Source organism: Strix aluco, chromosome W (genome assembly GCF_031877795.1).
Source record: "Strix aluco isolate bStrAlu1 chromosome W, bStrAlu1.hap1, whole genome shotgun sequence".
Taxonomy (NCBI): domain Eukaryota; kingdom Metazoa; phylum Chordata; class Aves; order Strigiformes; family Strigidae; genus Strix; species Strix aluco.
Window position 1 is genome coordinate 27153603 of NC_133970.1, and position 27803 is coordinate 27181405.

At 44.1% G+C, this 27803-nt stretch overlaps 1 protein-coding gene across 4 annotated transcripts in view; it reads right to left on the minus strand.

Annotated features, from left to right (window-relative positions):
• The window catches only part of LOC141917718 (macrophage immunometabolism regulator-like), a 103175-nt gene extending 89844 nt beyond the window's left edge, over positions 1-13331 (minus strand). For 3 of the 4 annotated variants that reach the window (XM_074811129.1, XM_074811126.1, XM_074811124.1), the window contains exon 1: positions 13206-13331. Coding sequence is in view for 1 of the 4 variants with exons in the window: in XM_074811125.1 (XP_074667226.1) it covers positions 12458-12478 (21 nt within the window). In the remaining 3 variants the exon portion in view is untranslated. Of the gene's footprint in view, positions 1-12457; positions 13047-13205 lie in introns of those variants that run through there. The other variant, XM_074811125.1, reaches the window with a different exon arrangement.
• Between the last annotated feature and the right edge of the window lie 14472 nt (positions 13332-27803).

Sequence of the window (27803 nt, forward strand, 5' to 3'; positions counted from 1 at the left end):
ACTCTGGACTTCAGGAGAGAAACTTTAAGCTATTCACAGAGCTACTTAGCAGGGTCCCCTGGGAATCTGCTTTTGAGGGCTTAGGAGTCCATGAGTGCTGGTCAGTTTTTAAGAAGCACCTTTTAAAAGCACAGGAGCAGGTGATTCTACCATGTCGTAAGACAAGCAAGTGGGGCAGAAGACCAGCTTGGCTGAACAGGGAACTCCTCGTGGAGCTCAAGAGGAAAAATAAATTGTATGATATCTGAAAGTGAGGTCAGGCTTCACAAGATTACAGAGCTGTGGTTCACATATGCAGGGAGAAGACATGAAAGGCTAAAGCTCAATTAGAGTTGAAACTGGCCAGTGTTGTGTCAGACAACAAGAAAGGCTTTTTTAAGTATGTTAATAGCAAGAGGAGGTCTAAGGAAAACATTAGACTTGTTGAAGATGGTCACCTGACTAATAGGGATGATGATAAAGCGGAGGCATTCAGTGCTTTTTTTGCCTCAGTATTTAATAATACTGACAGACCTTGGGCTGCCTGGTTCCCTGAGTCAGAGGACCATGAGTGTAGGAACAGCGACTTTCCATTTGTGGACACTGACATTGTAAGGGACCAGTTGCATCAGCTGAATGTTCACAAGTCCATGGGGCCTGATGGGATTCATCCCAGATGACTGAAGGAGCTAGAGGATGTTATGGCAGGACCCCTCTCAGTCAGCTACCAAAGGTCTTGGGAGTCTGGGGAGGTCCCTGCTGACTGAAGGCTAGCCAATATTATTCCAATTTACAAAAATAGCATGAGGGAAGACCCAGGGACCTACAGACCTGTTAGTCTAACCTCAGTACCTGGAAAAATTACAGAGGAGATCATACTGGGTGCTACTGAAAGGTATTTAAAGAACAATGCAATCATCAGGCACAGTCAACATGGGTTCACAAAGGGAAAGTCCTGTCTAACTAATTTGCTATCCTATGGTAAGGTCACCTGCCTAGTGGATGAAGGGAAGGTGGTGGATGTAGTTTTCCTGGATTATAGTAAGGCTTTTTATACTGTCCCTCACAGAATCCTTCTGGACAAGCTGTCCAACTGTGGGATGAGCAGGTTCATGGTGTGCTGGGTGAAGAACTGGCTGAAGGGCAGAGCTCAAAGGGTTGTAGTGAATGGGGCTACATCTGGCTGGCGACTGGTCACCAGCAGTGTTCCTCAGGGCTCAATTCTAGGGCCAGTTCTGTTCAATATATTTATCAGTGATCTGGATGCAGGAATTGAATGCACCATTAGCATGTTTGCTGATGATATCAAACTGGGAGGTGTTGTTGACTCTTGAAGGACAAGAGGCCTTGCAGAAGGATCTAGATAGATTGGAGCATTGGGCAATGATTAATGGGATGAAATTTAGCAAGACCAAATGCTGTATTCTTCACCTTGGATGCAGTAATGATGGGCACAAGTATAGATTGGGAGATGAGTGGCTGGAGAGTGAAGGGAAGCTGCTACAAGTATACTTGAAATTGCTAATGTACAGGGATCTGTAAAGTAGGACATTTAGTTTTAACATTATACATCACTTGTGTTTCACTAGCTTTTATTTTTCCCATATTTTACTGCAATGTATGTAATTTCATTTATACTTTTTCCCTAACTACCCTCTGTAGTCGTTACCCACTTGTAAGATGTTTTAAAACCTGTAACTCCTTGCCTAGTGAAGATAAGACAGACCTTGGACAGTCTGAAAAACTCCCTGAGTACACCCCTAATAGCAGGAACCTAAAAAACAAGTGTCTAAGAAGACACCGGTGTCAAGATAAGTGACTGGAAGCTGGTCTGAACTAACCCCCTTGGAACAAACAGGAGCTGAAGGATGGATGAGGTCACTCTATGACCATATATGGACATGAGAAACCTGAAGTTCAACTAATGGACAGTGTGAGGAAGACTATGTGGACCCCTAAGGAGGGGAGAAGACCCTCACTCTATTTTTACTACGCATGCTCAGACTGTGTAAATGAATTCTGAGAACCCATTAGCATAAGACTGCCTTTTCTAAGAAATCTAATGCATGTGTATGCTTTTTGTGTATATTACTCAGAGAGTTTTGTTAGTAAGTGCAGCACTTGTGGTGGAGCGATCCCCGGTGCTGCCCAGCGCTGCGAATAAAGAATACCTGCTTAACAGTTATACTCAGTTCTGACTGTTGAATGAAGCTCTTTGTTTCAAGAGCAGCCCTGCAGAAAGGGATCTGGGGGTGCTGGTTGACAGCAGGCTCAATATCAGTCAGCATTGGGCCCTGGCAGCCAAGAGGGCAAACTGCATCCTGGGGTGCATCAAACACAGTATAACACAGTATATAGTCAAAAGAGGTGATTATCCCACTGTATTCAGTGTTGGCATGGCCTCACCTCCAGTACTGTGTGCAGTTCTGGCCCCCACAATTTAAGAAGGATGTTCAGGTCCTTGAATCTGTCCAGAGGAGGGCAACAAAACTGGTGAAAGGGCTGGAAGGCATGGCCTATGAGGAGCAGCTAAGGACTTTGGGCTTGTGTAGTGTCATGGTTTGAGCTCAGAGGGTGACCGAGTACCACGCAGCCGCTCACTCCCCCCTTCCCCCCAGCGCTGAGAAGGAGAAAATAAAAGCAAAAGGCTCAGCAAGGTGACAAGCAAAAGACAGACTCATTAGGGGAAGAAAAAAAGAACAAATTTAATACAGACACTAACAACAACAGCACTTAACAGACAGAGTAAGACCATCCCCCACCCCTCCTTTCTTCCCAGGCTCGGATTTTCTCCAGATATCTCTACCTCCTCCCCTCCAGCAGCATAGGGAATGGGGGATGCAGTCAGTCCTGCCACTTCTTCCTCCTTTGGAGGTGGGGGGAAACTCCTGGCATTCCTCCCCTGTTCCAACACAGTCCCCCTCTCACACAAGACAGTTCTCCGCAAACTCCCTCTGTGGGAGTGTCAGCCCTGCACAGCTGTGGGAGATTCAATACTTAAGAGCCAAATTGACATCAGCTGGTCAGCTCAGCCAGGGAGCTCTGTTTGAGGAGCTCTGCTCAGGGAAGCTTGGCTAAGGTGGAAAGCTCTGCTCAGGAGCTCTGTCCTGTGCTGGCTTGGAGAAGTGCCAGCTCTGCTCTGCACTAGCCTGGAGAAGCAGCAAGGCTTGGAGGAGAAGCAGGCCTTGGAAGAAAGATAAGGCAGCTCAGGGAAAGTATGGAACTGTTTCTGGGAGAGAGGGTTGATGACTGTCTAGTTGCTGATTTGTTTATTATGAAGAGCTTGAATGAGAGTATAAGTATGTATTATTGTATGAGTATGTATTAATGTAAGAAGAGAAAGAGAGATATTAAAGAAAATAAACAGCCCCTGCCCTGTAGAAAGAAATAACATTGTGATTATTTTGGCTGCTACAACTTACTACAGCTTAGTACAATTTACTACAACTTATTAAAATTTAATACATCCCTCTGACATGAGTCACTCCTATGGGCATGTGGGTCACCCACCCCATGTTGCAGACCTCCCAGCACCAAACTACAACAGGGGGGCCTTCTTCCCATAGGGTCCCAGCCTTCTTTGGGCACAGTCACCTGTTCTGGCATGGGGCCCCCCACAGACCATAAATTCATATCTGCTCCACCATAGACCTCCATGGGTGGCAGGGGGGGCAGCCCTGCCATCTCACCACGGGATACAGGGGAGTCTCTGCTCCAGCACACCTCCCCCCCCTTCTCCTCCTTTATTCCACTGACCTTGGTGTTCTTCTTGCAACTCCTCCTCCCAGGCTTCCCTTCTTAAATATGTTACCACAGAGGTACAGCTAATTGGCTTGGCCTTGGTGCAAAGGCGGGTCCGACTTGAAGCTGGAGGAGCTTCAAGAAGCTTCTCACAGGGGGCAACCACCCTAGCCCCTTCCCCTGCTACCAAAAAAACCCCTGCCACTCACTCAAACCAGGACATCTAGTTTGGAGAAAAGGAGGCTGAGGGGCAACCTCATTGCTCTCCACAGCTTCCTGAGGAGGGGAAGTGGAGAGGGAGGTGCTGATCTCTTCTCCCTGATATCCAGTGATAGGACAGAGGGAAATGGGTCAAAGTTGTGTCAGGGGAGGTTCAGACTTGACATTAGGAAGCATTTCTTTACTGAGAGGGTGGTCAGACATTGGAACATGGTCAATGCCCCAAGCCTGTCAGTGTGTAAGAGGCATTTGTACAATGCCCTTAATAACATGCTTTAACTTTTGGCCCCGAAGTGGTCAGGTAGTTGGACTAGATGATTATTGTAGGTCCCTTTGAACTGAAATAGTCTATTCTATTCCATCATCATGGAGAGGGATGGATAATAGCCTTTCTGCAATGTATACTGCCATGTCTTACCCTGCAGTGCTATTTCAAAGATGGCATCTTCACTGATATTATTCCAGCTGTACAGGTGCTGTATTTCCACCAGCCCCACCTCCCACTTCCCCCAGAGCTCCAGGGGCCTCTCCAGCTGCACAGTGAAGTTTGAGCTTGTGTTTTGCAGGATGATCATGGCACTGGCTTTGCTGGGTAGGGCGATATAGAATCCACCATCCTTTTTCCCCCCACTCCAACACAAGTTACTAGGTGTCCTGGACTTGTGAGGCTTCTACCCAACTGAAATTTCTGGGGCCAGCCATGCCATTTCATCATCAGCTGTTTCTTTTCCTTTCACTTTGGCATCAACAATCTCCTCAGTTTTGTAGATTCTGTCCTCATCAGGATTCACCGTTTTGAAGTTTGTCAGGGTAAAATGCCCCATTGATTGCTTCATGATCATGGTCTATTAAGCGTTACACAGGTATCTGTTTCTCACAATTTCAGCTACTACAAAATTTCATCTGTGAACATCTGCTCATAAACCTTCTCATATCTCTCTTTTGTTCTAGACACCCTGATGTGGTCTCCCTTTTTCAACAGAGGAGCAGATTCTTTCATTTTAAGCACCCCCCCCCATACAGTTTTCCAAACCCTTGCAGAGTTTAAAGGGTTCACATCCACAGGCCTGGCTCTGATAGTTCTGTGGAAGCTATGGTTATAGCTCTTTATAAACACTGACAACACATCAATGTAGCAGAACACGTTGCACAGTGTAAAATATCTCCACATCTTGGTTTTGAGCATCCTGTTAAACCAGTCTATGACAGAGGCTTTTACTTCATCATTAGTAACAAAATGGTGAACATTACACTGCTTTAACAGCTTGTTTAAAGGCTGGTTTAAAAATTCTTTTCCCTGCTCAGTCTGTAATTTCCTGAGGCTTGTCCCCTGCTAAAAATTGTTTTAAAAGCCCCAGCTATTTCAGAACCTATTTTGCCCCTTAGGCACATGGCTCAGGCATGCTTGGATTAAACATCTACCACCACTAAGATCACAGAATCACAGAATTGTCTAAGTTGGAAAAGACCTTGAAGATCATCCAGTCCAACCATTAACCTAAAACTGACAGATCCCAACTACACCATATCCCTAAGCGCTAAGTCAACTTTACTCTTAAACACCTCCAGGGATGGGGACTCCACCACCTCCCTGGGCAGCCCATTCCAATGCCTAACAACCCATTCTGGAAAGAAATGCTTCCTAATATCCAGTCTAAACCTTCCCTAGCGCAATTTGAGGCCATTACCTCTTGTCCTATCACTTGTTACTTGGTTGAAGAGACTCATCTCCAGCTTTCTGCAGCCTCCTTTCAGGTAGCTGTAGAGGGCGATGAGGTCTCCCCTCAGCCTCCTCTTCTCCAGACTAAACAACCCCAGTTCCCTCAGCCCCTCCTCGTACGACATGTGCTCCAGACCCTGCACCAGCTTCGTTGCCCTTCTCTGGACACGCTCGAGTCATTCAATGTCCTTTTTGTAGTGAGGGGCCCAAAACTGAACACAGTAATCGAGGTGCAGCCTCACCAGTGCCGAGTACAGGGGTAAGATCACTTCCCTGTCCCTGCTGGCCACGCTATTTCTGATGCAAGCCAGGATGCCATTGGCCTTCTTGGCCACCTGGGCACACTGCTGGCTCATGTTCAGCCAGCTGTCAATCAACACCCCCAGGTCCCTCTCTGACTGGCAGCTCTCCAGCCACTCCTCCCCAAGCCTGTAGTGCTGCTGGGGGTTGTTGTGGCCCAAGTGCAGCACCCGGCATTTGGCCTTATTGAAACTCATCCAGTTGGCCTGAGCCCATCGCTCCAGCCTGTCCAAATCCCTCTGCAGAGCCTCCCTACCCTTGAGCAGATCAACACTCCCACCCAACTTGGTGTCGCCTGCAAACTTACTGACAGTGCATTCGATCCCCTCATCTAGATCATCAATAAAGATATTAAACAGGAGTGGCCCCAAAACCGAGCCCTGGGGGACACCACTCGTGACCGGCCGCCAGCCAGATTTAACTCCGTTCACCACAAGATGTACTTAACACCATCATTGCATTTGGAAAACTGTTGCATAGCCACCAAGTCTGGTTGCCATTGTGCTTCCACCTCTGCCACAATCATCTTGCTACTTTTTAAGTGCTTTCTTGTCTCCTGGTATAAGCTGCAAGTGTCCTGGTTTGCAAGCCAGGTTGCCACTTGGCTTCTGTTCAGATCGGCCATTTGCCTTTTAGCAGCTTCAAAAAGGGGATTTATATCCCCAAAGCTTCCCACCTCCCCAGGAGCACAGTAAATCTCTTAACAGAAGTGGTGTTGTAGACATGTCTACTGACATGCTGCTACTACACACATGTATGAAAGGAAACACTGGACAATCAATTTAACTCAAGTACAAAGAACCTTTTTTTAACAAGGTATAAGGGTAGTTGGTTGCCATTCAAGACTTATCCAGGATTTTTCCTTCCTTCCCCCCCCCTTGAACATCGCTCTCACTGCTATGCACTTTCTCCAGCTTCTATAGGCCCAGACAAAAACAGAGATAGTAGTACAATTTTACTTCTCCCTCCTCAGTCAGATGGAGCTGTTTGATGCGTTCTATAAGGTTATCATCAACCTTAAGGACAAGGAAAGACATATAGCACCAGCCCGCACCATGTAATGGTCTCACAGGTAGCTGCAAGATCCCCCCAACCATGGGCAAAGGGAACTCCCCCAACACCATCACTCACCCTCTGTGATATTCTCCTCAAAATCTAGTTTGCAATTCATGGGCCCATTGGCCAGTTCTTCTGGTTTACGTGGTCTTTTTAATGAATCCTTTAGGGTCTTTTCCTTACTGTCCCCATGCATGTGTTCTTCTAAAGTTTACATTTTGTACTGGCTATCCATTTTCATGGACAGTGTTACCTGTGCCTTGCAGGACCACACAAAGCCCAAAGTTTGCCCCAGTAGCACTGCATGGTCATGCTGTTGCACTGGGACAGATGCAGAGGCCTCTCAGTCCAGCTCAAAGGATTGGTCTCTTCTTTGCATATGACAGGGTTCTCCCAGTGGGTCCTTGGATGGGCCTCCTAGAAGGGGTTTATAGCCCTTGGGCACATCCAGACTTGTCCATGCCCCCTCCATCCTTTCAGTGCTCCTCCACCCTCATGAAGTCCCCACCCCAGACATGTTTGAGTTTGTTCTATAGCCTTTTCAAGTGGGGGCCACCAAACCTGCCTTTTACTTTTGTTTAATTCCTTTCTATTCACATTTAAACTTTAATTACTCATGCCATTAGCTCTTATTAAAGAATGTTTTAGATATTTTATACCTATACTTTTACATGATTATAAAGATATAGACATATCTGTATATATACACATATAGATACATATAAGTATATTAAAAATAGTGCATCTCTATATATCTATTTTAAAATATATAGCAATATATAAGGAATGTACAAATATGTTTATATTCCAGCTATTGTATATATTTTTATATGCAGCCAATCAGAGGGAAATCTGAGAATATGTGGGTATGACAGTGTCAAAAATAGCTGTCAGCCAATCACAAAGCAGTGTTAAAACACATGAGGAATGACATTGTCAGAAGTGGGGGACTTCATTTTCTGTCACACTTCTGGGTACGCTGGTAGGGAGGGCTAGTTCTGCCAGCCAACCACAGGGCTGTCTGAGAACACATGGGTATGATGGTGTCAAGAAATGACTGTCAGCAAATCACAGAGCAGTATGAAAACACATGGATTATGATGTTTAACAACATGGCAGTTCCCTGCACATTTAGGGGAAGGGTTTTCCTGGACTGATGTATTTCTGGGTAAACTGGTAGGGGTGGCTGGTCCTGCCAGCCAATTATAACAGATGACATGACCAGAAGAGGGGAGCGACTTCTGGTGGGTGTTGTGGTTTGAACTTTTCATCACACCAGAGAAACCTGCCCAGCAGATCTGGAAACCAAAACCAAAACAAACAACACCCTTGAAAGAGCACCCTGTCTATATGCTGAGCTTTGATGTCACATGACATTCAATGGTCCAATGATCGATCAGGATCCAGCCCTTCAGCTGTGCTCCCTCTCAGCCCAAGGAAAGTTAACTCTATCCTGGCCAAAACCAGGACAGTGGGCCAGAACCATCATATATGAACATTTTCCCCCTATACACTACATTACTAAGTTGATGCTCCTAACCAACATCAAGATAGCTGCTTGCTATTACTCATCACTGAACTAGGACACATGTGAAAAGTTGATACGTAGTGTAAAAGTAAAACATTTTGTTTCTCTAGTTAGTAACAATTCAAAACACTAAGTTAAAAAGAGTTTTTCATTATTAATTGCATTTTATTTTTCCAAATCCTTTACTTTCATCTTCTTATCAATTGAAAATTAGGTTTAAATTTCAAAGTAATCTCTCCAGTTTCAGGATAGTTGACTTGGAAAAAAAAAAAAAATCTGACTTGTCAGAAAATATTCAATTAACTTTATTTAATAACTACAGAAGGAGAAAGCTTAGAGTTTTAATGTATTACAGATTTCATTGAATAAATACTGCTTTTTTTTTTTCTTTAAAACCAAAATGCTGATAGCAATAAAGGTCTTCACTGCTTTTATGTTGGACAAGAAACATGTTCAGTAGTAAATTATGTTGTCATGCCTGAAAATACAGATCTGCAGAAATATCATGTTTAATCAACATAGTTTACTTTGGTGATTTTTGGGGAGGGTTTTTTGGGTGTGTGTCCCACAACTGAAGCACTTGAAATAACTAGTTCTTTGTCTTAATGTGACCGCGGTGGGTTAACCTTGGCTAGATGCCAGGTGCCCACCAAGCTGCTCTATCACACCCCCTCTCCTCAATTAGACAGAGGGGAGAAAATATGATAAAAACATCGTGAGTCAAGATAAGGGAGATCACTCAGCAAGTACCCTCATGGGCAAAACAGACTCGACTTGGGAAAATAAATTTAATTTATTGCCAATCATACATCAGAGTAGGATAACAAGAAATAAAACTAAATCTTAAAACACCTTTCCCCACCCCTCCCTTCTTCCCAGGCTCAACTTCACTCCCAGCTTCTATAATCCCTCCCCCAGAGCGACACAGAGGGATGGGGAATGGAGGTTGCAGTCAGTTCATGACACATCGTCTTTGCCGCTCCTTCCTCCTCACACTGTTTCCCTGATCCAGCATGGGGTCCCACCCATGGGATACAGTCCTCCACAAACTGCTCCAGCATGGGTTCTTTCCATGGGGTCACAAGTCCTGTCAGCAAACCTGCTCCAGCATGAGCTCCTCTCCATGGGGTCACAGATCCTGCCAGGAGCCTGCTCCAGTGCGGGCTCTCCACGGGGTCACAGCCTCCTTTGGGCGCATCCACCTGCTCTGGCGTGGGGTCCTCCATGGGCTGCAGGTGGATATCTGCTCCACTGTGGACCTCCATGGGTTGCAGGGGGACAAGCTCCATCATCATGGTCTTCTCCATAGGCTGCAGGGGAATCTCTGCTTCAGCACCTGGAGCACCTCCTCCCCCTCCTTCTTCACTGACCTTCGTGTCTGCAGAGTTGTTTCACATATTCTCTCTCCTCTCTCACAGCTGCTGTTGTACAGCATTTTTTACCCCCCTCTTAAATATGTTATCACTGATTGATTGGCTCAGCTTTGGCTAGTGGCGGCTCTGTCTTGGAGCTGGATGGCACTGGCTCTTGGACATGGGGACAGCTTCTGGCATCTTCTCATGGAAGCCACCCTTGTAGCCCCCCCACTACCAAAACCTTGCCACACAAACCCAATACAGTGATATAATCTGCAGCAGGTACTGTTTCTTGGAAAGGTGTCTCATTTCACTTACACCATCCACACTTCAGAAGGTCACTTCCTCAAACTTACTAAAACTATGTAATATAATGACCTTTCAAGTTTTACTCTTGTGTCTCCTTCTCAAATGTCCCTCCCCATACTTAAATGCTACCTAAAAATTAGCATTTGTTTACATGCAATGCTAGTATGGGACAAACATTAATAGAAGTCCAACAGCTCGCTCAAATATAATAAATATGATTTACACTTATAAGTAGTGCCTAGAGAAAACAGAATCAGAGTTGTTTGGGTTGGAAGGGTCCTTCAAAGATCGTCTAGTCCAACCCCCCCTGCCATAGGCAGGAATATCTTTCACTAGATCAGGTTGCTCAAAGCCCCATTGAACCTGACCTTGAACACTTCCAATGACTGGCCAAACATTGACCAGAAATATTCAGTTAATCTGAATTTACTGTAATATATTGCATTTGCATCTGATTATGCAAGCCTGGTAGCAAGACAGGCAGGATATGGCTGGTCAAAGATGAAGAGATTATAAAGCAAGCCATGCTACAATACCGGTACAATAATTTAATTTCAGTGATCACACAGCCATTGTCCACTTCCTTCAATTTCAGAGTCACTGCAAGTACAACCCCCTCCTCCATCCTCATAACCACTCTCTCAAAAACAAGAAACCCAAAAAAGCCCCAAAACACCAACATACCATATAAGACAGAATATGTTTCAAAATACACCACGAGCAGCAACATTAAGGTAGGTGGTGGGAAGAGAAGCTTTCAATAAGGGAAATGACGGGGGAAAAGGAAGAGGGAAAAATAAATGCTGCACATCTCTACTCCTTGCGCCTCTTTATGGGAATGTTCCAAGGAATTCTGCTGTGTTCAGAGCAATGTCAGAAGGCAGTCAACTACTGGTAGAAGCAGCAAGTTGTTCTCCCATCACAGACCTTCATCATTCCTACTAAGATCTGCTTAACTGCAGTCTTCTGACACTAACTAATTTCTACATGCAACTATGCAAGCATGTATGTACAGCACTACCCTAGACAGGAACCATAACAAGCTAAGACCTGTTCACAGAAAGCATCTACTAATATACATTATTTGCTATTTTCTGTGCAATAGGTACACATGCACTCTCACTTATGTCAGTTGAAACCCTACATAAAACTGCATATAAATAATAACTAGATAAGAAAAAGTAAGATCCGAGACTATTTTCCTACATAGCTATAGGACACTTGAAACGTCAGTACTTTAACTGTTCAGAGACACCCCCTCCCCAATATCTTAATAGGCAAAGGAAACCTGCCAATAAATCAAAACCACTTAGCAAGCTTCATATTCTGTAAAGTAGCATTTTAATGTACATTAGAGTGCACAAATGCAATCTGTGAGTATCATGGATGATATAACTGACATTTAAACAGAGCTTTGACCCTCCATTTACCTTTCACTAAAAAACCCACCAAAATACACAACACCAAAACCCATAAGAAAACCCTAACCAAAAATCACCACCTTTTACTACAGTGCAATATAAAATTACCCATAGAAAGCTGGGCACTAGTACACTTTCTTACTATTAGACTGAATACTGAATAGTAAGGTTATAGTCAGGTTTAGCACTTGTATAAGAGTATTAAGAATGGTATAATTGGGACTGCTGTTGGTTGTACGTTGCAACTTAAAAGAATTAAGCAGTTATGAACAGATACAGGTGCTAACATATGTTAATTCTGGCTTTCCCTCCAATTTAGACTGTTAACAATAGCTGGTGCAAAAAATACACTTGATCAATCTAACTACAAGCTTAAGGATTTACATAACAAATTCCCAAGGTTTCTGCACAAAGGTATCAGAATCAACACCTTTTTTTTTTCCTCCTAGATTTGCCAAAACAGCTTCACTGCTCTGCTCTTCACTGCCTATTTCTTATTTCCATTATATTTTAAAGCATTTATAGGAGGAGACGAAAATGTGGGTCAGAGAGAGAATGCAGGCAAAACAAGTCTGCAGACCCTTTCACTGTGGCAGGAAGAGTTCACCAAATTCATTCCTGTCTTGCTGACGACACTACAATAGTAAGTACAGAGATAGGAACTCTACTCAGAGAAAAGGAAAGTGAAAACATACATATCAGGATCTCTGTGCTACGGGGGAAAAACCTGTCTAGGTAAGAGCACCGGGTGGTGAAAGGGCTCAAGAAGCACCATGCAGCTTTGAGAAGACAGCTGCTCAGCCACATGAAGAACGTGTCTACTACCTACCCTGCACCCCCTGCTCCACATAACCGTATTTCAAACGCCTCCTGCCCGCTGCTGCCTGGTCTCACGGCGCGGCCCCGGAGTGATCGAGGTCTATTCGAGAAGCGACTTTAAAGACAGGGAGGAGCCGTCGGAAGCTGCCAGCCCTGCTGTGGAGCTCAGTTATGAGGGAGCAGAGGCGTTACCGTCTCCTGCAGAAGCGCCAAGAGCGAGCATACCCCACCCCCACCTCCGCCGCACGCGGAAACGTAATGCTGCGCTATGCGGATCGCCAGCTCCCTGGGCTCAGCACCCTGACGCGACAGGAAATCCGCAGTTAACGCCGCGCCTGCGGCCCAGCCAATACACACGCACCCGCCTGCCCACGGCCCGACAGCTCCGAGCCGTACATCTGGGTGATTTAATCACACCGCCCCAGCGGGCCCCACGGGGGACGCAGCCCTCACACGACCTTCGCGAACAATGCCGGGCGCCCCGCTGCCGCCACTTCGCAACACCACCCATTGGCGCTTCGCAGTGTCCGCCCGCCGCCCTTAGGTCCCACCGCACGGCACCTTTCCTGCCGGCCCCTCGCTGACCTCCGTGGCGCCTTGGCCAGCCACACAGCGCGCTAAAGTCTGCCCGGTTTCCCACAGCCCCTCCCCACGTACCACCCGTCGCCTACGCTTCAGCAGGCACAAGCAGGGCCTGCCGCAGCGCCCAAACTGCAACCCCAGCGACTCAGTGAACCGACACCACCCCCACCTCCTACCTGCGGTCCAGGGTGGCGGAACTCTGACACGCAGTAAGAAGAGACAACAAGGCTCAGAGTACTGTACTGTCCACTACGTTTACTGGGGCTAAGGGTGAAAATAAACCCCCCTCCCACAGCTCGCGGCCCGTGGGGTAATGGATGCTTCCAGCCAATCACACCAGACCTTGTGACCGAAAGAGAGGCGTGGTATCCGGAGCAATTGGTACAACTGACTATCTGCAGGGGCTAGTATTTTACCAGAAGCTGGGGGTGGGGCACTTGTCACTTCTTGGCCAAAAGTTGTCCCTGTACTACTTGTATACATATATTATACATACCTGGAAATTCCCTTTTCTTTTGCTGTCACCAAAGCAGGCTGTTGGAATTATGTACTTACAGAGCAAAGGTTTTTGGAAATAATTATTTCCAATGTGCACTTAAAAAAGTGAAATATTTAATTGAAAGGGAAAAGTCAGGTTAAAACTGAGCTTTATAAGACATTGCACTGTCTAGAGCAGGGGCAGCTAGCCTATAGATCTTGACCTGTATGCAGTTTACCAGGCTCTTTTAGTACAAGGTGGTGATCGTGCTGTATGCACTGCCAGCCCCAGATTACAAACACAGTGGTGGAGAGTTGTCTTCCACCAACTTCTGCCCAGAGTCACCCTCTCAATTTTCTACATGGTTGTTCTTAACCATATGACAATTTTGCATTCAGCTGAAGGGGCTTAAAAAAATGTCACTTCACTATGCTCTTGAAGGTCCCCTAGAACAGTCACAGATACAGATGGATACCATGTTTATAGAGACAGAAAAGGGGAAAAAAGTCACAAGACTAAAACTAGCTCATGAAAGATACCAAGGAATTGTAGACATTCTTCACCAACTGCTGCTATTCCTTGAGGCGGATCTCAAACTATTCTAAGACAAAAAAGCAAATAGAGAAAATATTAAATTGTTGCATCACATGAGGTAACATTCAGATGGAGCAAGAACAAAATTTAACACAGATTTTTTTTCAAAATTAAACATAAGAAAATAAAATTGTGCATAAGGTATATGTTACAATCCTGTAGGCCACAAGTATCATGGTTTAACCCCAGTAGGCACCTAGGCCCCACACAGCCACTCATTCACCCTCCCCACAGTGGGATGGGGAAGAGTAAAAGTGAGAATTGGAAGGGTAAAAGTGAGAAAACACATGGGTTGAGATAGATACAGTTTAATAAGTAAAGCAAAAGCTTCATGCCCAAGCAAAGCAAAACAAGGAATTCATTCACTACTTCCCATTAGCAGGCAGCTGTTTAGCCATCTCCAGGAATGCAGGGCTTCATCACATGTAACGGTTACTTGGGAGGACAAACACCGTAATTCCAAACATCCACCCTTCCTCCTTCTTCACCTGGCATTTATAAAAGAAGGTGAATGGATATGTGTGGTGGGCTGACCTTGGCTGGCTGCCAGATGCCCACCAAGCCACTCTATTGCTCCCCCTACTCAACTAGACAGGGTGAGAATATATGAGAAAAGGCTTGTGGGTCAAGATAAGGACAGGGAGATCACTCAGGAATTATTGTTATGGGCAAAACAGACTTGACTTGGGGAAATTAATTTAATTTATTGCCAATTAAACAGAGCAGGATAATGAGAAATTAGAACAAATCTAAAAACACCTTCCCCTTCCCCCTCCCCTCTTCCCAGGCTCAACTTCACTCCCAACTCTTCTAGCTCCTCCCCCTGAGGGGCACAGGGGGATGGGGAATGGAGGTTGTGGTCAGTCCATGACACATTGTCTTTGCTGCTCCTTCCTCCTCATGCTCTTCTCCTGCTCCAGCGTGGGGTCCCTCCCACAGGAGACAGTCCTTCACGAATTTCTCCAACGTGGTTCATTCCCACAGGCTACAGTTCTTGAAGAACTGCTCCAGCATGGGTCCCTTCCACAGGGTGCAGTCCTTCAGGAACGGACTGCTCCAGTGTAGTCCTTTCCATGGGGCCACAGGTCTTGACAGAAAACCTGCTCTGGAGTGGGGTCCTCTGTTGGCGCGGAAGTCCCGGACACAACTTATATGACCAATGTGATCAAGTTGATGCCACTTTATTAAAGGATACACAGCAATTTATACTCTATCACAAGCTTCACGCGCCGCTATCTTATTGCTAATAGGCTAAAGCTACTTGTTCATGCGCCCTTCTGCCCCCTATGATTGGTCCTGGTGTGGTGTCCACACGCTGCTCTCCCACTAGGTAGGCATCCTGTTTTCGACAGTCCAACTTCTTTATCTTTTGGCCAGGAAAGTAGTTTCTCAATCTATCTCGGCCTTGCTTATGTCCTTGAACACAGCTGCAGCCTGTTGTTACAGTGAGGCCCCTTGGTCTGTATCGCTCATAACATGTTCGTTGTTCTCCAGCGATTCCACAAATCCCCCTTTTTGTTTTTGAGCGATCCAGACCCCCCTTTGTTCCTGTGGTAAAAACATTGTACCGACAGTCCTCTGCAGGGCCCTTTGCAGAAGGCCAATAAGGCAAGGCAACGTTGAGAGCACAGTCACTACAATCAAAAGGACTACTCCGACAGTTTTGATTAACGTTATCAACCAACCAGATAATCCCCAACCTTTAAACATCCTTGTCAGCCAGTCCAAGCCATCATCTTCTGTTAAGCGTTTGACTCCATCCTTCAATTGCTGAATGCTTTTAAAAATAGATTCTGAATGATCGGATAGATTCATACAACACATTCCTTCAAATTCAGCACAACCATGTCCTTGCGCTAGAAGCAAAAGTCAATCGCAGCTCTATTTTGTAACGTAGCATGTCTGACACTATCAGCATCAGTTAAAAGACCACTTAACGCTAAAGCAGTAGCATTAGTTTGTTTGCTAAGCCAACACCCTAATTTATTTAAAGTAGTTAAAGCATTCACAACGCCAACTCCTGGTGCTAACACGGAGGCCGATATGATTTCTCCTGGATTCCAAAATTCAATGTCATCGCGACAGGAACTGCTAAACTGATGAACAGTCCTCTGGACTCGCTTATGCTTTCGAGTCATGGTCAAAATCATTGATATGTTTGGTGTTAGTAACGTGGGGCCTCCCAGGCTACACGGGCCTCCATTCAGTTTAGATGGAATGCCACCCCAGGCATGATCTCCACAGATTAAAAACACACCAGGAGGTAGCGCGAGAGGAGCAACAGAGGATTGTGAAGCATTAAGTGCAGTATAATTACACCACCCAGTAGCATTGTGATAAACAATACTGGTTGCATTAACATTTTGACCTCGGTGAGCAGTCTTGTTATAAGAGTAATTGACAAATACACAAGCATCCATCATAACAGATACTACTGGTGGTTCCTCCCTATCACCTGTGAGCCGTAAGTAATTTGACACATACACCGCTTTTGCAAGTGGTTCTGCAGCAGCCAAGACCTCTCCCCCTTTTTGTTTTTGCAAAAGCGCCTTTAAAGTTTGATGCGCTCTTTCCACTATGGCTTGCCCCGTGGGGGAATGTGGTATAGCTGTGATGTGACATATACCCCAGAGTTGACAAAAAAGAGTAAATTTTTGAGAGGTATAGGCTGGTCCATTATCAGTTTCACAGGTCAATTGAACTAATTCCCCATATTCCCTGCCACCTTGGCACAGCTCAGCAGTTTCTTATCTTTCTCCCAAGGCCTGTTCTTCATCAACCCTAGCTATTGCTCAGAGGCTGTGTAAGGCTGACAGGCCAATGCCTCCCACATCTCCCCTTTCTTTGTTTTGCAGATGCACCTGCAACACTTATTTCGAGACTTTATGAATTAAGGGTTAGGCAAACTTCAAAAACCACAGCATACTTAAAATAGTTTTACAGAATGCTAGAAACAATACAGCAGTTACAGTTACTAGGTAAAAAAGAGTAGGCTAATTTCAGTACCCATAACTAAGGGATATGACTAAATACTACAAAAATAAACAGTAAGGAAAATACAGAATAGCACACTTACTTAATGGGGTACTAACATTCAGATCCGCAATTGCTGGGGAACCCTGGATGCAGCGAGAATTTAGAGTGCCCTTCCTCGCAAACCGGAAATCCTACGCGATGCGTCCATCCGTAGGTGAGGCATCCAACATCGCTGCAAGCAGGTCCAGCCTCATAGATCTAAATCAGCAGGCCAAAATAACTGGCAATTTTCTTTGAGCGGAAACATCTGATCTCATCCTCCTGTTGGGTTCCACCCAGAGCCTGGCCACCACTCAAGGGAGTTTCTAATAAGGTTAAACACTTGAGTTCTTAATTCTTAATATTGCTAAACAAAGAAGGTTGAATACACACATTCTTATAGCATTTCATCCTTATTAATAACTACATTTTGTCTAAGCTACATCTTTCACTAGTGACTAGTAAGCCTATATATTTCATTAAGGAGTTGCAATTACTGTTAGCATTTTCTCTTAAAAGAGTTGGCAACTGTAGTGTGATTAAGGACAGAGATAGTGTATTTTGTCCTATTGCAGCAGCAAGCATTACCCATCCATTCTGCTTAAATGATCAGTCGAAGAGACCGCAAACTGTCGGCACAGGGGCACCCACAGCACCCACAGCCGGCTCCTGAGTGTCCACCAAAAGCTGCCTCTCACGCCTCAGGTATGGTCGCACACACCTTGCCGGTAACCACCGGGGACCGTGACCTGTGGAGACACAAGCATAACCTCTTCCCCAGGTTATTAAAGGATATGGTCCTTCCCAGTTACCACTTTCCAGTTTTTTTGCTAACACTTGAGCCTTGCCCTGGACTTCTTGTTGATCTGGTATCTGTGACGAGAAGTGACGCAATATTGACGGCACCTATTTTAACGATCCACAGGCAGCAAAGTGAGTGACGTCAGATTGCCATAATTCTGAGGAGGTGAGTCCCCGAGGGTTGACACCACTAGCTGTTGAAGAGAGGGAGTCCTCTGGTATTCAGGGCAAGTCGCAGTGATGTCTTTAGCCTGACGCCTTGATAAAGAAAACTGGTTTTGTATTGCCCGGGCATTTTGGTGGAAAAAATAAATGCATGTGAGAGCTGTGCTTGCTGTGTTTCTGAGATGGCATTAGCTACGCGGTGGAGATTTTGTTTCGCTTTCTCTGTAAGTACTCTGGGTGATGTCAGTGAAGGATCTCCTCGCAAAATATAAAGCAAGCTATGCAGATCATCATTAGTTAGGCCCAACAACAGCTGTATCCATTTTATGGCTCCTAACAGTTTCTGTAAATCATTTAAAGTCTTAACATCAGTTTTAAGTTTAACCTGTTGCGGGACAATGGTCTGTTCACAAATTCTCCACCCCAGGTACTGCCACGGTGATGATCTCTGTACCTTTTCAGGTGCTATTTGTCACCCCATTTGAGATACTGAGTCTGGTTAAAGCAAGAGCCTTTTCCATGATCTCCTGTGTTTCTGCTGCTATAAGGATGTCATCCATATAATGATATATAACAGCCTGGGGGACCTGCATTCTAACAGGGCTCAAAGCCTTTGCAACAAACCACTGACACATCGTGGGGCTGTTTTTTATGCCTTATGGTAAAACAACCCAGTGGTACCGTGTTGTAGGTTCACTAACATTAATACTGGGAACAAAAAAGGCAAATTTAGGTGCATCATCCGGATGCAAGGGAATGGAAAAAAAAATTTTAATCCTTCAGATCAATTATTACAAGATGCCAGTTTCAGGGAATCATTGTTGGGGAGGGCATTCCTGGCTGTAACGTACCCATATCCTCCATGGAATCATTAATGTGTTGGAGATCATGTAAAAGTCACCATTTACCACTTTTCTTTAAAATAACAAACATCAGGGAGTTCCAAGGACTGGTGGTAGGTACGAGATGTCCTGCACTTAACTGTTCCTGAACTAAATCCTTAAGGTGACACAACTTTTCCATTGGCAAGGGCCACTGACCCACCCACACAGGTGATTCTGTTTTCCAGGTTAGTTTCAGGGTGGGTTTAGGGGTGGGTTGTGCTGCAGTGGTGATTAAGACAAATTTGATCCAATTTGAGTTCCCCATTGAGCCATACAGTCACGACCCCATGATGTAATAGCGGTTTCCAATATAAATGGATGAATATTTGCTACCTGGTTTTCTGGGCCCCTTACATGAATGAGATCTTTGCTGAAAAGCACTTGAGTTACCCGAGCTAACAGCCAAAGTGCTCGCAGATATTACGGTCACATCCACACCAGTATGTAAAATGCCTGTCAGTTCAACAGATTCTTCTGCTTTAGTGAGGGCACATTTTATCAGGGGTCGACTTTGTCTCACTGTCTGAGCTCAAAATACTTGAGGAGTACATGCTGATCCAAATCCTGAGTCACCCCAGCCTCTTGGCATAGTATTAGGGGGAGCTATAGTAAAATAAACAAGCTGAGTAATTTTTGACCCTTTTGTTACTGAACACGGGGGTCCAGGGGTCCAGGCCATAATTCTGATTTCCCCTTCATAATCGGCATCTATGACCCCTGGTAAAACAAACAACCCCTGTAAGGTTGTAGATGATCTTCTGACAATATCCCCCTCAGGCAGATGGTACAAGGGTGCACTCTCCCCACAGAGTATGCACCTAAATTCAAGACAACAATTAACACAGAATTACTGCCTCCCACTAAAGGGGATATTTTACATATGACACTTAAAACACTGAGCCCGAACAAACAGGCAGCACCGATGACCCAGCGGGCACTAGGACGCTCTGTCAGAGAACTCCACACTCCGCAGCTGCCGCTGGGCTGCGTCTCACACCCGCAGAACAGTCACACAAAGAGGCCTCTTACACTTATTACTCACACAACATAAAATGACAAACACTACAAACATCAAAACACCATTAAGAATATATAAAGCCATTGCTTACTGATTATGTGGTGTTGGCAGACAAGGGGCGCCGCATCCCAGTGTCAGCAGCTTCTGTAAAAACTGCTGCTTTTGGGGGGGGGGGGGGGGTGAGAGCGGGGGGCCGAGAGCACGGTGCCGGGCTCAGCCGCAGGCAGGTAGGAGACTTAAGACTTTCTTAGTTTTCTCATTAGCATTATCATAAGTGAGCATATCAAGAAATTTAACTTTCATTTCATCATTTCAGTCAGGATTACCATTGCTAGCAGCATGTAGTCTATCAATAAATTTAGGCTAGGGCTCCGTGGGCCCCTGTCTTACTCCTGTAAATGCTGGTGCCGCTTTTTCATCCTGTACGGCTAAAATCGTTTTTACGGCTAATTCTTGGGTTAATGTAACACTTCTGGTTGAAACCCTGCTTGCCAGTCCGGGTTGGCAAAAGGGCCTGCGCCCATCAGCATCTGAGCTTGCACCCCATATAGAGGATCCCCTTGCTGACGGGGTGTGGCTGCCGCAGCCTCGCAGGCCACTTGCCAACGTTGGAGAAATTGCAATTGTTGGGAAGCTGTTAGTAAGGTTTGTACAATCATGCGCACGTCATACGAAGTTAATAAATGTGCTGTAAGAATATGCTGAATTACTGAATTAGTATATGGCGATTTTAACCTGTTATAAATTGAGACCACAATGGACTATAATTCACTCTTTATTAATTATAGCAAGTAGAATATGAGCAAAGACAGCGCTGGACGGCAGGGGAGTCTGCGCTCCGCCAACTGCCGTGCTGAGTAGTTCAAATAGTCCCCTTTTTATACATCTTTACTTCCGTGCTCATGAGGTAGTGGAGGTACTCCGCGCATGCTTCAGTTGTTGTTAGGGGGGTCGTTTCCTGCCTCCTGGTATTTGTTGAGGCCGAAGTAAGAAGTCTTCCCTCTTTGTCTCATAGTTGATCTTTCACTCATATATCCTTATATGGGCTGTCTTGTCCTGTTTCTTGTCGCTTGCATGAGCAGTATCTGGTTCAGTTTGTGTGAGCGATTACAGTTATCTTATCTCACACAGGCGGCGTCCAGTGGTTGTTTGCATGAGTGATTTCTGTCGTCTAACTTTACATTGAGCTTAACATAAATCTTAATAAACAATACCTTAGTCCACAGTTTCTCACAATCCCCCCTTTTTCTTTTTATCCTATTGTTTATTAGGTGCTACTTTCATCTTCATTCTTGTGAACAATTTCTTTTTCACAATTTCGACATTTATTATAGCACTCACAATAATGATTTTCGCGTGGCATAATACATTCACAATAATTTTCATCTTCATTATTAGATACACTTTCATATTCTACTCTCGAGGTTAAAATAAGCAATTTAGCTGCGTCAAACCGTTCTTTAATAAAATGAAAAATATAGCGTAATATACAAGGCCCAAATATAAGTCCCAGGATCAACATAATAAGCGGTCCTGCTAAAGCCGACAACAAAGTGGTTAGCCAAGGTGAAACATTAAACCAGTTTTCATACCATGACCTGCCCGCTTCACGATCCTTTCTACGTTGGTCTAACCTTTTCCGAAGTTCGGACATGGTGTCTTGGACGACTCCCGTATGGTCAGCAAAAGAACAACATTCTTCACTGAGAGCTACACATAACCCTCCTTCCTTCAAAAATAATAGGTCTAATCCTCTTCTATTTTGTAGCACTACTTCTGATAAAGACTTTACTGAAGTGGCTAAATTTTGGATAGATTGTTCTATTTTCGCTAAATCCTCATCTACAGCCATTTGCAAACCTTGTAATTCCTGACCTTGTACTAGAGAGGCTATACCTGTGCCTGCTCCAACTCCACCCGCTATCAGTAGTGTAGCTAGGGTTACCGCTGTAATTGGTTCTCGTTTTTGTCTATTCCGGTCTCCCTCAAAGTGGTGCAATATTTCTTCCGAGGTGTGATAGATTAGACGAGGAACAATAATTACCTGCACGCAAAACTGAGATTGATTAAACACGTTTAGAGATAGACAAGGCGTTATTCCGATGTCTGAACAAACCCATTTAGCTCCTGGTGTCGGGATAGCCCATTTGTCTTTTTGATTTTTGTGTTTCTCTATATTGGTATTAGTGACTGTTCGGTTGCATAAAGGCTGATACTTTTCGGGCACTGTACCTATACATTTTCCTTGACCCGTTACTAATTGAATAGTAATTCCTTGCGTATGATTCCTCCGGCCATCCCATGGACATTCTCGTGGGTTTGAACCGTTAGACCATCGAATCCTTCCTGGTTTTCCAATTGCCTCAAAATATGGTGGTCTAATATTATAACATAACCAGCATTCTTCAGTTAAATTTGGTTTGCTTTCATTAAGGGTACGATAAGAGGCTTGCATTAGATTCCATAAAGGGTCTTTGGATTCTAACAATTTTAAATCCCTGGATAAGGAGAATTCAGTCATGGTACCATTAGCTGTTTTCAAGAAGGAGTCTGGGGAAGGGGTTGCGATGTTCACGGGGACAACCTTTTTTTTAGAGAAAGTGGGTGGATTCAGGACCGGATTTGGTCCTACTGGTAAAGGATCGTGGGGTATCCTTTCTTTTATTATTTTGAAAAAGCTTCCTCTATCTGCTCCAGGTTCCCAATATCTAATTCCCCAGGTACGGCCAATTAACCATGTGTCATCTTCTGGTTGTTTAACTTCAATTTCTATTCTGTCGCATTCTGATGGAGATGATTTCACCCCCCTTATGGATCCCCAGACCCCGGAGCCGTCAGATCCATGTTGTGGTGGAATGCAACCTGGAGGTCCCCAAGTGATACTTATATATTTATCTCCTTTTGTTGGCCAGTCTGAGGCTATTGTCTCGCAACCCCAATAACCGCAATAAAAATGGCCTGGATAGTTGCAATAACTCTTTCCAGGATTGGAAGCTGGACACACATAGAAGGCTTTGGAGTTGGCTTCCGTCGCCTCCCAGCCTCTCTGGATATCGACCGGAATCATTGAGACTAATTGGACAGTAAAATTCCAATTTCCCAGAGAGGTCTGATTTTGTATTAGTCTAGATTCCTGTAAGTTATATAGTTTCCAGAGCATTGGTTCATGGGGGTTTCCATTTGCTTGGGTTATTATCAATAACAAAACTAGCGGTACACCAGAAAAAAAGGTGTCTGTCAATTTTGCCAATTTAAGTATATTTTTATCATCCCTGGGGAAGTTTGGCCATTGTTGCTTTTGTGTCCCATTGTTCTGATTCTTTTCTCCACAGTTTGTTCCTCCTCTGCCTCGCCCGTCGTCTCGGTTGCTTCGAGCCACGGGGTGTACCATCTTCTCGGCAGCAAGGGAATTCTTCAGGAGAACAGCTGTTTCGGGCTTTCTGCCTGTTTATATAGGCTTCCCACTTTACAGCTTTAACTAATGGGATGAGGCAAGGCACAGTTGGTACTTCCCTTCTTACACTTTATAGCCAAGATTTCAGTTACAAAGGGGATTGGTTCGTTGGAATAGTAACAATAATATTGAGGGTTTATTCCTTTGGTAAAAATTTCCCACCACTCATGGGATTCTTAAATAATTTCTTGTTTAGACTCTAATTGCTTTGATTTTCACTCAGTGAGAGTTCTTTGGATTTTCCAACACTGTGTGCAAACCCCTATTGAAGGGTATCCACATTCACAGTGAGTCCACCATTTATCCTGGCATACCATACACTTGGAACAAGCAAACGGATAACAATTGCGGTTCAAATTATTATACTTAATTCGTATATCTAGAGTGTTTATATTATTTATATCAACATATTTTCTATATTCAATATTGTGTGGTTGCATGAGTTTAACAATTTCCTTTAGTACATTTTGTATGCTTCCATATATAATATACGAAGAGAGAAATAATTATTGCGAATATAAACAACAATACACACTTTATACCAAAAGGTAATGCGACAAAATGATCAAGCAAAGTTTTTATCATTACTTTATCTTTTCAGGGTTATCTTGGTGTCACCTGGAGTACTGATTACTTTCCAGTGGGGTCTTGTCACTGGGCCTTTAACGCGACTGGCATGAGTCCATCCACGCTCAGCAGTCCGGACAGCTGTTTCTGTTGTAAGCAAAACAAGATAAGGTCCCTCCCAATTGGGTTTTAGGGTTTCTTCTTTCCATGTTTTAACTAATATCCAGTCCCCCGGTTTGAAAGTGTGAATTTTTAAGTCCAATGGAGGTCGTTGCACAATCAGCCCATGTTCCCAAAGTTTGTTACGATGCTCTGCTAATTGTGAAACATATTCATTAATTACACGATCTCGAATTAAAACATTTGTTTGTGGACTTTCAATTCTATAGGACATTCCATATACCATCTCAAACGCTGATATTCCTATATCTGCTCGGGGTCTGGTTCTGAGTATTAATAGTGCCATGGGTAGGCACTTGATCCATGATAGTTTGGTTTCTATCATTAATTTAGTCAAAATAGTTTTGATTTCTCCATTCATCCTTTCAACTTTTCCCGAACTTTGTGGATGCCATGGCATATGGTATTCCCACTTAATTCCCAGGTTTTCTGCTAGATCTCTAACAATTTTTGACACAAAATGTGTTCCTCTGTCTGAGTCGATTACATCAGGTACTCCATATCTAGGTATAATGTGTTCAAGTAATACCTTAGTAACCTGGTTAGCAGTTGCCTTGGAGGTAGGAAAAGCCTCAACATAATGTGTTAAATGATCCACCATTACTAATAAATATTTGTAACGCCCTACTCTGGGTAGTTCAGTAAAATCCACTTGTATGTGTGAGAAAGGTCTGTATGCTGGGGAACGTCCTCCAAGAGGTTTTTGTCTCGTGTTGTTTCGATTAACCTTTTGACAGGTCTCGCAGGCTGCTGTGACTGTCTTTGCTATATTATATACGCCTATACAGGCAAACTGTTGATTGAAATGATCAACTAACGCCTGGGTTCCCCAGTGGGTTTTACTGTGTATTTTTGAAAATATTTCGAGTGCTATGCCCTTCGGCAAGACTTCTCTCCCATCTGGTAATACGTACTTACTATCCCGTTCCTTAGCTCCCATTTGTTCTAGTTTTTCCTTTTCTGCAGACTCAAAACTCAAATTTTTACTAACAGGTACTGGTTGTATAGTCAAAATCGTATTATAATTGCCTGCCACTCGTTTTGCTTCTATATCAGCTGCGTTATTTCCCCTGACTTGATAATTTGTACCTCGCTGGTGTACCTTTATATGTACAACTGCTATTTTATTCGGCACTTTCAATGCCCCCAGAACTCGCCGAATTAATTCCGGGTGTATCAATTCTTTTCCTTGTGAGTTAATAAATCCTCTTTCCTCCCATATTTTTCCAAAGGTATGTACCACTCCAAATGCATAGCGTGAGTCTGTATATATAGTTCCATCCTTTCCCTTCAGTGACACTAATGCTTTCCACAATGCATACAGCTCACAGGCTTGAGCTGACCAGCTGGCACTCAGGGGGCCTGATTCTATTGTCTTAAATTCTCCTTTTTCCAACTTAACGATGGCATATCCGGACAATCGTTTACCTTCCACTATTCGTGATGACCCATCTATAAATAATACTTCCCCACATTGTAGTTCTTCTTCTTCTAAGTCTGGCCTAATGCGTGTCTGTTGTTCAATTGTTTGAAAACAATTGTGTAATAGTTCATTACCTTCTCCTGGGTACAAAAATTCAGCGGGGTTAACTGCTCCAATAGTTTTTAAAGAAAGTTTAGGGGATTCTATGAGTATTCCTTCATACTTCAATAGTCTGTTATCTGTAAGCCATTTTTCCGCTTTTTGTTGTAACACTCCCCTGATGTTATGAGGTGCATATAAGACAACTTCTCCATTAAAGGTAATGCGATTCGTTTCCTCAAGTAATAAGGCAGCAGCGACAATGACTTGTAAACAACTTGGCCAACCCCTGCTCACAGGATCCAACAGCTTCGATAAGTATGCCACCGGCTTCTTTTGTCCGGCCCATTCCTGAGTTAATACTCCGAATGCCGTTCCTTCATGTATGTTAACGAATAAATGGAATGGCCGCTTTAAATCTGGGAGGCTTAAAACCGGTGCTTGACTTAGCTCCCTTTTGAGATTAGCAAACTGCTCTTGATCCCGAGGGGTCCACTTGAGTATTTTGTCTTTAGACAATTGTTCGTATAAAAATTTAACTTTAAAGCTGTAGTTCTCTATCCATTGTCTACAATACCCAAATAGCCCTAATGCCTGCCGAATTTGCCTCTTAGTGACAGGCATAGGTAATTCTAGAATTCCTTTAATGCGCTCTGGGTCCAATATTTTTTTTTGCCATTAAACAAATAATGTCCCAAATATTTCACTTTTTCCTCCACAAATTGTAACTTTTCTTGTGATACCCGTAGTCCCTTTTGTGCAAGAAAGTTTAGGAGTCGAATGCTTTCTTTTCTTACATCCTCCTTATTGTTCCCTGCTATGAGCAGATCATCTACATACTGTAACAGCACGTTTCCCGTTTGTACCTGGTATTCTTTTAAGAGTTCTTCCAGGGCCTGTCCAAACAGATTAGGGGACTCAGTGAACCCTTGGGGGAGCACGGTCCATCTCAATTGCTGCCTTCGGCCTGTCTCTATGTCTTCCCATTCAAAGGCAAAATAATCATGGCATTCTTCTGCCAATGGACAGGCCCAAAAAGCATCTTTTAAATCAGCCACACTATACCAGGAGTTATGGGGTCCTAGCTTGCTTAACAGTGTGTATGGATTTGCTACTACAGGGAACCGGGTGATAGTTCTTTTGTTTATTTCCCTTAAGTCATGTACAAGCCGATATTTTCCATTTGGCTTCCTTACAGGCAAAATAGGAGTGTTAAAGGGTGACATACAAGGTTCTAAGATTCCTTGTGTTAACAATCGATCAATTTCTGGTTTTAATCCCCTCCGTCCTTCTAAGGATATAGGATATTGCTTTACCCTTACAGGTATGTGGGGTTCGGAAATTTGAATTTTAATCGGTGGGATTTCTAATTTACTTATTGTATCCGGAGAGTACCAGACATCGGGGTTGATTTGTTTTTGATCATCCATGGTCAAGGGATAAGCAGACACCGTTAGCTCTTGATTTTCTACTTTGATTTCTAATTGCAGTTCAACAATTAAATCCCGTCCCAACAGATTAAATTCTGCTTCAGGGACGAGCAAGAGTTCACCCATTCCAAATTTATTTTCAGTTTCGAATATCACATTTTTGATTTTGCTTACTTTAAAGGGTTCTCCTTTTGCCCCTATTACTTGTACTTTTTCAGGGGAAGCTTTACATCCCTCAGGTATTTGCCTAATAGTCGATTTCTCAGCCCCTGTGTCTACTAAAAAGGTGAACTCTTGTTTATGGGGACCTATTTTTAACTTTATCAAGGGCTCATGATGACTCCGGTCCCCTAAAATATAGAGCCCCTGACTCTCCTATTCTGCTTTCAATATTTCCTCATCTCTGATCCTTTCTCTGCAATTCTTCTTTATGTGTCCCTTCTTTCCACAGTAAAAACAACATCTCTGTTCCTTCTTTACTACTGCGTTCCCTTGTTTTATTCCAGCAGATCTGTGTTCACCAGTCCGCCCGTTGCGATCCTCTCTGACAGCTGCTACCATCATTTTTACTTGTCGCTTGCTGCTCTCTTCTTCCCGCCTTACGTAGACTTTCTGAGCTTCCCTCAATAATTCATCCAACCCTCTATTTTGCCAGTCTTCTAGCTT